The 9,689-nt window shown below is 44.7% G+C and overlaps 2 protein-coding genes across 2 annotated transcripts in view; one reads left to right on the top strand and one right to left on the bottom strand.

The window, feature by feature from the left end:
* The first annotated feature begins 2,792 nt into the window (after nt 1-2,792).
* On the top strand, nt 2,793-4,847 carry hexim1 (HEXIM P-TEFb complex subunit 1). The gene is made up of 2 exons (XM_003442131.5): nt 2,793-4,361; nt 4,696-4,847. The coding sequence occupies exon 1, from the start codon at nt 3,261-3,263 to the stop codon at nt 4,344-4,346; it is 1,086 nt and encodes a 361-aa protein (XP_003442179.1). The 5' UTR covers nt 2,793-3,260; the 3' UTR covers nt 4,347-4,361; nt 4,696-4,847.
* A 953-nt stretch (nt 4,848-5,800) lies between these two features.
* The window catches only part of arhgap23a (Rho GTPase activating protein 23a), a 35,855-nt gene continuing 31,966 nt past the window's right edge, over nt 5,801-9,689 (bottom strand). The window contains 1 exon segment of the mRNA XM_005468897.4: nt 5,801-9,662. Within this exon segment, the coding sequence (XP_005468954.3) occupies nt 8,217-9,662 (1,446 nt within the window). The 3' untranslated portion in view covers nt 5,801-8,216.

Genomic DNA, 9,689 nt, shown 5'->3' with positions numbered 1-9,689 from the left:
GATCAAGGGCAGAAAAAAGTGCTTCCACTTTAGTAAAACTATTCCCCATTCAAATGCCAGTGACTGAGGAGCCGGCGTCCCCTGTTGGTCATTAAAAGTAACTGCTTAGCTCTCAACAACAACAATCAGTTCCGTAATGCCACATTCATCATCTGTGGCCAGTATGTTCATGCTGTCTGCACAGATTTAAAGGGTTGATTATGAAAGTGAAAACCTGCACTGCAGTCTTTTTTTTTAATTTTTTGGTTATTAGATGGTGCTCATAGTACCAGAGCTCTGCCTGCAAACTTAATTAAGTCTTAGTAATGGAGTTATAACAGAGAGCAGAGAGTGACAGAGCTGAGTCACAGCCATGTGCAAAGCAAACACACACGTACAGGTTTGGTAGGCTGGGTGGATGGAGCCTAAGGTGATGTTTCTTTAACGTGGTCATTTAATGAAGCTGTTGGATTGAATGTTTCCCTTACTAAAACACCCATCTGGACCTGCTGTCTGCACAAACTCCTCCTGCACCTCCTCTTCAGGCCCATGCACCAGCGTATAATAGTATATTACATATATCTTTCATCTCCGCTCAATTGCAGCAACTACCATGTTGGACAGGGTGAGAGATTAAGTCATGCCTGCTAATCCTCAAAAGCTGTGATCTATGCAGGAGCAGCTCTGGTGCTGTAGCTGCGCACCGCTCCTTGATTTGAGAATATGGGAAGCCCTGGTACTGTTTCTCAATCTCCATGGTCATTAGGTTTCATATTAACTGGAACAGATCACCTCCCCTCTCAAAGGATTTCCCAGTTTGCCTTGCTTATTTGCCAAAGCTGAAACTCTGCCTGCTTCTATTAGTAGAAACAGTGGGCCTGTGTTGTTTGTAGCCAGTCTTCACTGGCAGTGTTAGGAGAGACCAGTCACCCACCATAAGGCCACAGACTGAATAACCCACTTCTTCCATTAATGGAAGCAAACTGCTCTGTGAAAACTGGACACAATTTGTGTATGACACACTGAAGCATGCACAGTTAAGGATTAATAATAATGACTAACTCTTTAACCAGTGTGATATTAAATATGTGTGCATGTTGTATGCACATGTAAATAATGTGCATCAGAAAAGAAACAAAACAAATTAACCACATTAACATATTCCACATAAAGGTTTCAGCCTTTTTCCCCACAGTATTTTATTTCCATTTGTTTATTTCACACAAGCCGACAATACAGAAAAGTTGTGAATAGTGTAGCAGATTATTGGTTTGGCGAGTTACACCCATCTAGAGCTTGCTAACACCAGTTAACTAAAGGGAAACTGGAAAGATCAGGCGCAGTCTACTTCCTGAAAGCAAGACAGTTGCTCAAAGGTCTCATGTGAAGGACTGTTTCGAAAAACGAATGTTTTCAGTCTGTTTGTGTATGTTTTCGGTACTCTGACTTGTACAGTTCGGATTAACTGTGGCAGTACTTGAAATGTGTACACTAATCGCTGCAGTGAAACGAGAAACTCACATCGGAATAAAACAGTCCAGGAATTACGCAGATCCCATATGAACACGTTGGCCTAGTTAGCAGATGGCTAACATTACCAGCAGCACAGCGTATTGTAGTTGCTTTACTTTGCTGCAGTTGCATCGACAAACTGACACAAGGCAAACAATTTTATTTGAAAACGATCGAGCACTCATGGTTTAATACTTTTTATATTATCGCTACACTGTAGCGTACGCTAACTTACGTTAGCTTACCTAGCTTTAGGTGCAGTATGGCGTCTTTCGTCATACTCACACCGGCTAGGAGCGTTTTTCTGTGACCAATAAGTCAAACATTAAGTTTATTTTGTTGTAGTACGTAGGGCTTCACTTTTTGTGGAGTCGTGTAGTGTTTAGTTTGGGAGCCACGACACGTAGCGCCGGTTGGCTAACTAACGTTAGCTAGCTAGCGTCTCCTTAGCCGTTAACACGAGACAACAGTGTAAAACTAACACTGCGTATCAGAACGTTGGCTGCGCGGAAAAACTCAAACGCTGATCTATAACACTTCGTCAACTGCTAATAGGATTACTGAGCAAGTGTGAGATCGCCTGACCCACCCTTTAACAACGAGGGGTTCGGAATAGCGCTCTCCACGGCAGCTTCTCAATAAATGTCGTTTGTTTACGCTGATTCCAGAGTTCCCCCTGGCCCTCTGCCCCACAACATATCACTCCGCACTGAAGACACTTTTGACACGAAAACATTCACTCTCTCAAATGGCGCCTGAGCGACGCATTTTTATGGTAGCTGACCTGTAAAAAAAAATTGTGTTTTGAATAAGCTGTAATTACTTAGTTTCTCATATGAACGTCGAAGACGGACTAGATTCCGCAAGACAGTTTCTTGTTGTAGCTTAAAATACAGGGGGGTTTAATTGTATGGATGATTTTGTCCTATGCTAGCCGGATGAGTACATAAAAACAAAGCCTATTATTGTGTGTTTGAAACATGCATATTTGTTCCATCTTGCAAATCATTTAATTAAAATGTAAACAGATTAACTTTTAGTTCTTCAATTCCAACCATAACCCCTTCATTTGTAAATAGTAGCGTCCGTAAAATGCCCGGGACTGCTTTCTTAGCGTGGATTACGGTCCTTTGATTGACTATTGATCTGCCCAATCAGAAAATACCTTGAGCTTAGCAACAGCAAAATTACTCTCTGGTCCAATCAACAAAGAGTAGGGTAGGCTTTAGCGGACTCGAGATCCTCTTAATTGATTGGTCAAAAAGCTCGTCAGTTATGGTAGACTTGTGGACTATGTAGTTTGGTGCGAAGGTCTCCGCCAAGGCTTCGCTGAAACGAAAACGTCATACCCCACAATCCATCAGGAGTTGAAAGCAGTAGCATGCGCACGGGTAGAGGCGGAGCTGGTATATAAACACGAGCTCCCTCTTCTTGAGCGGCACACTGGACACTGTTGTGACGGCGGAACGCAGTCTCCGGGTGAACGATAACTCTGACAGCATCGAAACAGTTAATGGTAGTTAGCGACAGTTGCTCTGACAAACCCTTGGAGGAGTAACAAGTGTTTACTGTTCGGAAGTTTACTTTTACTTTGCGCGCGTTTGTTTACAAACGCAAACAACCTCAAAAGTTTCTTTAGTGATTACGCGAGATTGTAGAATATTTTTGTTCAAATTAACGTCTTTTTAACGAACTTTTAAGCTCAGTCACGGGAGCATGAATATCATCTAAAATGTGCTAAAGTGGAGCCATAGGAGCGGAACACCAGGATGACAGAGCCAGAGGAGAAGACCCATCACCTGAAAACTTCAGCCAGCCCTTCAGGTGGGAGCAGTGGAGACGCGTTGGAGCATCTCCCAGCTAGAAACCATGATGGACCACAAAACGGCGACAGGGGGCGACAGAGCGAGCATAAGCAGCAGCAGGAGCAGCGGGCGGAGAACTGCGAGGATATCAACACAGACAAGTTACGGCAAATGAAAGGCGGGCAGAGGGAGGTGTGCCCTGGGTTAGCAGCCGGAAACGAGCTCCAGAAGTGCCCGATTTCAACTCAGCCTCATCAGAAACCCAGCATCCAAGGAGAGGCAGGAGACCACCACACCACACAGGGGAAAAACGGCCAAGACAGACGGCTGCAGGTACAAGTGGATAGTTTGCACATCGACTCTGATACGGGTTTAGATGCGCGTCTGGGCAAGAAGAGGCACAGGCGCAGGACCTCCAAGAAGAAGCGCCACTGGAAGCCGTATAACAAACTTTCCTGGGAGGAAAAGAAAGCCCTGGAAGAGAGGGAGACTGCCAGGGCTTCGCGCATAAGAGAGGAAATGTTCGCCAAAGGGCTCCCGGTTGCCCCTTACAACACCACTCAGTTCCTGATGGACGAGCACGACCGAGAGGAACCCGATCTCAACACCCAGATGGGGGTCAGGCGGCCTTCTGGGGTCGGGGTTCGCATGGAGGACAGTGGCAGCGAGGATGAGGTCTTGGAAAACGAGGACCAGGACTATGATGACGGCAGCGGCGGGGGCAGCGACGGCATTGGGAGGCCCGGGAACGCGGGTGGAGAGTTCCTCCAGAGAGACTTTTCCGAGACCTACGAGATGTATCACGTCGAGAGCCTGCAGAATATGACCAAGCAGGAGCTGGTGAAGGAGTACCTGGAGCTGGAGAAGTGCATGTCCCGGCTGGAGGAGGAGAACAACCGGCTGAGACGCGCCGTGGAGCCCGGGGGTCAGAACTGCTCGGTCCGGGTCGAAGAGATGGAGAAGGAACTGGAGAGACTGAAAGCCCAAAACATGGAGCTGCTCCTGAAGAGCCAGCCCAGCAAGGACAGGGGCCAGGTCGCTACAAATTAAAATCCTTTGGATAAGGTAAAACATGGGACTACTGCATTTTTAAAAGAATTTATCATAAGTTTTTCTGTAAGCAGTTTGTCATCTGGACAAAATAAGTAAATATTTGACGTTTCCTTTTCTATTTGAGCTGTTAATGTCCCATTCGGTTATTGTTTTCAAGGAGAATTGTAAATATTTCAAATTTGATTTTTTTTTTTTTTTTTTTTTTTTTTTTTATAAAGAGGTATTTGAAAAGAAATTTCCGTTTGTTCCTCTGCTCAACTTCGTAGGTATCCATTGACATAAACTGTTCTGTTTTTAATTTTAAGAGCAAATATTGTATGTCGGATTATTTTTCTTCCCCCTCCAGAAACTGAACAAGAAGAACTTGCAGCTAATTGGGCCATCCTTTCAGATACTGTTTTGCAAAAAAAAAAAGAAGAAAAAGAGACTTCAGCGTGAACATTTTAACAGTTGTGTGTTAACCTTTTAGTTCCAATAAAAAAAAAATGAAGTTCTGAATCAGACTGCCATGTGTTATTCAGCCTGTCCTCAAACACAGGAAGCTGCTGTCAGTGGCTTTGGTCAGATTTCTTGCGAGGATTCCGATATGAGCCAGACACAAGGCATCAGTGGCCTCTGACTGGGAGGAAGACCACATGAGAAGGGGATTGGGATATGGATGAGATGCTCTTTATGAAAGCATAGTCCACTCTGAGGTATACAGGAAGACATGCAAGTGGGATTTTATTGTTTATAATACTGAATTTTCTAGTTTGTTATACAGACACACAGAGGTTATTATTCTTGCAAAGTCAAAGGATCTGCAGAAAATTGTCTTTACTTTGGTAGGATCATCTGACTTAATAATGGATTTTCTCATTATCACATATACTGATCACATAATGTATAAATATTTACACCCCTCTGCTCCAGTTAAAATGAGTAACTTCACTAGGCAGGCCTGATTTCAAAAAAAAAAAAAAAAAAGACATGATAGATGGTGGTAGAGGTGTAACTTTGATTTTTATTAAGTTAATTTAGAAATAGCTTGCAAATAAATGCCAAAAGGGGGTTCCAAAATGTCTGGCGAGTGGTGAGACGTATTCCTGAAGAGCCTGTGGACAGCCATGCAGAAAAGGTTGGTTACTGATCATGTGAGAAGTGCTGCTCATTTGCAAAGCCTAAGAATGTGATGAAAAGTGTGTCTTTACTTTGGTGGGGTCATCCGTTTTAATAGAGTCCCATTATTACAGCTAATATCACAGAATCCATAAATATTTAAGCATTCCCATAAATTAAAATAAAGAGCCTCAACACTCCAGATCCCGTTTCCCTTTGTCTTATTCCTCTTCAAGCCTCTAGGGGGAGCCAGTCAGCTCCTATTTTAAGATGCCCGCGCTGCAAAATGTGAGGCACATCTGCACTGTAAAAAATGTGTTTTGGGCACACACACAAATCACAAACGCAAACACTTTTTTTTTTAAACATAGTTCTGTTTATTTACATCATATAACCTGCTTTTAAGCACACAGCCACGAGGGAAATGATTTCAGGCGGACAACCATGTTTTTTATTTGTTTTTTTCTTTTAGTCCAGTCATTTTCATATTAGTCATACTCGAAAGCAATTCCAAATGTACACAATACAATATGTTACATATTAAGATAGTATGTACAAAAAAAAGAAACGCTTTTAAAATACAACAGCGACACAAAAGGTAAAATCACATTTCAGACTGTCGACGTTTCCCTTTGATGAGGTTTTTGTTCATCTTTAGGAAACTGGATGCTGTCTGGCATGACCTAATGCAGTTGTGGGGTGGGGTGTGTTAGGTGTACCTTATTCACACACTGTGGATTATTAGGCATAGAGAGGTGACCTCAGTTTGTTAAAAAAAAACCAAACAAACAAAAGAAGCAGCTGAGAGAATACTATGCTTTTCCCCTCCTCTGTTAAAGGCAAAGGGAGTGCATAGAAGTATCCTTGGCTTGAAGTGTGCTTTACTTTTCTTTCTTTTATTTTGTTTTGTGCAGCCTCTCTGTTAGACTGCTTGTCTTTAATGTACACATCTTTGGGTCAGTGCCTCAATTATACCGTCAACCACAGCAGAGGAGGGGAGGAGACCCAGAAATAACAAAAGGAAATGGAAAGATAAGAACCGAGCATGGCACTGCAGAACAAAAACACATTCCAGAAATCAGGCACTTGTAGAAAAAACCTTGAGGTAAGACGAGACTAGAACCTATTTATTATTATCATTCTTCTTCTACTTCTCTTTCACTGGGTTATTATTTGGTCGCAGGGAAACAAGCAAGCCTTTTGTGACTTCTGAATTTGCACCTCTCGCTCAGGTCGTGTTTTTTTCACTACTGCAAATTGGTTCTGTGGTCAAAACGAGACAGAAACAACTGACTCTTGTTCTTTTTTCATTTCCTCCAACGTACCAGTTCCCCACTCAGGGAAGATTTATTAGAACCTGACCTTGTGTGCTGAAAACACCAAAGAAAAAAAAAAATCCTACACCAGTCTGTTAAACACTGTCAGGCATCTTTTTTTGAGCTCCTGTGTTCAGTGAATATGAGCTGATCTGTTGAGGCTATGCTCAGTAATCCCAGACTTGAAGCCCTGGCGGCGTGATGAGCTGCCTGCAAACTGTCCGATATCACATAATAATTACCTGATTACAATTCTGAACTTGCTACATGTTGTTACTAGAGAGTTTTGTGTACATTTTGTGTAACTAGCCATGAGATAATCTTTATTATAAGTTTATCTCATGAGATAAAGGTTTCCTGCACAGTGCTGTGAATCAGAAAGGCCATTTATGAGGAAATAAGGAATACGTTTAGTCGTGTTTATCTCGTCTCCTTTAAACAGGTACACCCAAGAGGTGAAATTGCAATAAATTTTACTTTAATACAAAATATATATATTTAATATATATTTATATATATATTGAATATAAAACAAAAACAAATAATATATTAAGGGAAACATTTCAAGTAACATCTTGAAAACAAAACCAAACAAAAAAAAAAAAACGACTGTGCACTTATTTGCACTTTTGTAAACCTTAAAAAAAAGAACTAAAAAAAAGTACAAACAAATATGATAACATAATATTTATATTTACAAGGTTAACTTAACAAGGCTTTGTACAAATGTTACAAAAATCGTTTAACACAAACACCTGCACGTTTAGACATGGTCACGAATATTTTGCGCAAACACACAAACATTATTAACAAGTAGAGGGAGACGACTGCATTTCATGTGTTTGTGAGCTGAAGTTTGGTGGAGTTTTACAGTGTGAATGGTCAGAGGGGAAACGTCAGGAAGACTGATATGAAGAATCAGTTGTTTGCCCTCCTGAAATGGTTTTATATGATTTTTTTTAATAACTGTAGAAGCACCATTCTCTCAAAACCAGGGGGGAAGCTGCATTTCAGCATCCTCGTCTGGTCGATTAAACCCTTAATTTATGTCATCTGTGATCCAGACAGGAAGGAAGAGAAGACAAGAGGGATGCTCAGTTGTTACTCGAATCAGAATTCTTGGCTCTTACGTCGACCGCGATGACGTCCGTTTGTGTCTATGTCCTATTTCTATAAGAGCACACTTAAAGGTAAAAGAAAATGAAAGCTTTGGCAACACTGGAACGCCCCCTGCCATGCAAACGGAGCTCAATGGAAAGTAAAAAAACAACAACAATGACAAAAAAAGGTGGGCTGTTTTTTACCTGTCCACCAACCACATCCCCATTTGCACTGCTGCCAGTTTACTGACCTGCAGGCCGTCAGCAGCTCAGCTGGACATCCACTCCCCCATCCCTACGCACAAACTGAGAATCAGCAGCTTTGGCCTTGGAGCGGTGGTTGGGGTCAGGGTTCAAAGGTACTGGTGGAAATTGGAGGTGGGTGCTTGACGTGTAGTGGGTCCTTGGTCGAGCCCTTCTGCATCCCGAGGCAGCCCTTGTGTTTTGACCTGGTTTTGATTGATAGGAGACAAGTGGAACTCGTTGACAATCAGTGGGGGTCTCTTATCGGACAGCTCAGTCGGGGAAGCCACCACAGTGTGTCTGCGCCAAGCCCTCTTCTTCCTGCGCGTCTCGGGTGACGGTGGTTTCCGCAGTCCAACGCGGTGCAGGTTGTCAGCTGAGCCTAGCAGTCGGGCGCGGACCTGATTGGCCAGCGACTTCCCACCCAGGCCGGTCGGCGTGAAGGATGCGGCCTCGCTGGGCAGCACGGCAGGCTTGGGTCGGGCTAGGCGCAGACTCTCCTGGCTGCTGCCTGAGGAAGTGTTGGTTCTGGAGGTATCCCTCTTCGCTGTGGGTGCACCTTCCGTTCCTGAGCCGGAGCCCTCGGATGGAGCCGTGCCCTCGGGAGACTCCATCAGGTCCAGGGAGCGAGCCTTGTTCTTCTCAGACTTCAGCTTCCTCCTGGCCAGAGTGTCGCACTGGATCAGCTTGTGGGAGTTAAAGGAAGGCCGCGAGTGCAGTCTGTGAGTGGTGGAGGAGGACGAGAAGGAGGAGGAAGAAGGTGTGGTGGAGCGGGCCCCTCCGTCGCTCCTCTCCGCGGAGTCTGGCGTCTGTGTGAGGGAAGTGGGTGGGGTGAGAATGTTACTGGTTGACAGAGCGGGGCTTTTGTAGTGTGTGTAGAGAAAGCTGCGCGGCGGCACCGGCGACTGCGTGTTCACAGGTGGCGTTGGGTGTTTATCGGGTCTCTCCTGTGTAAGAGAGCGCGAGGCGAAGCCGCTCTCATTATCTGTCTCGCTCACCAGCTCGCTGTGTTCATCATCAGCATCGTCCCCCCTCCCCTCAGACCCCAAGCTCCGCCCTAAAGTAGAGAGGGTGGAGTAACCTGAAACTATAGAGCGAGCATCCTCTGGAGCTCGCCACTGAGGCCCCTTCACCTCCGCCTGCACCTCCTCCTCCTCGTTTAACATGGCTGCCTGCCTTCCTCCCGCCTCCTCTTCCACTTTACAGGACAACCGATTGGGTTTTACGGCCGGCTCCTCTTGTCCCTCCTCTTTCACTCCGCTCTCTACAACTTCCTCATCCTCCTCCTCCTCGTCCTCTTCTTCTTCCTCCTCGTCATCATCCTCCTCTCCCTCTGCTCGAGGAGCAGTGTCTCCTATTGGCGACTCCACCTCCTCTTCCTCTCCTGCCCCTAAATGTCCAGCTTTGATCGGTTCATGCTCAGAGTCGTCGTCGGTGCTGCTGCCCACGCGGCGGGCGTTATGGCGTTTCCTGCGTTTGCGGCCAGTAACCGCTGACATGATGGACAGAGCCAGGAATTCCTTGGCTGTGAGGTCCTTCTTTGACCCCCACGACCCCTGAAAAAGCAGGAAATATTACTGCTG

This window comes from Oreochromis niloticus, linkage group LG4, assembly GCF_001858045.2.
Source record: "Oreochromis niloticus isolate F11D_XX linkage group LG4, O_niloticus_UMD_NMBU, whole genome shotgun sequence".
Taxonomy (NCBI): domain Eukaryota; kingdom Metazoa; phylum Chordata; class Actinopteri; order Cichliformes; family Cichlidae; genus Oreochromis; species Oreochromis niloticus.
Note: the sequence above shows the minus strand (reverse complement) of the source record. Positions and strands in the feature narration are given on the sequence as shown.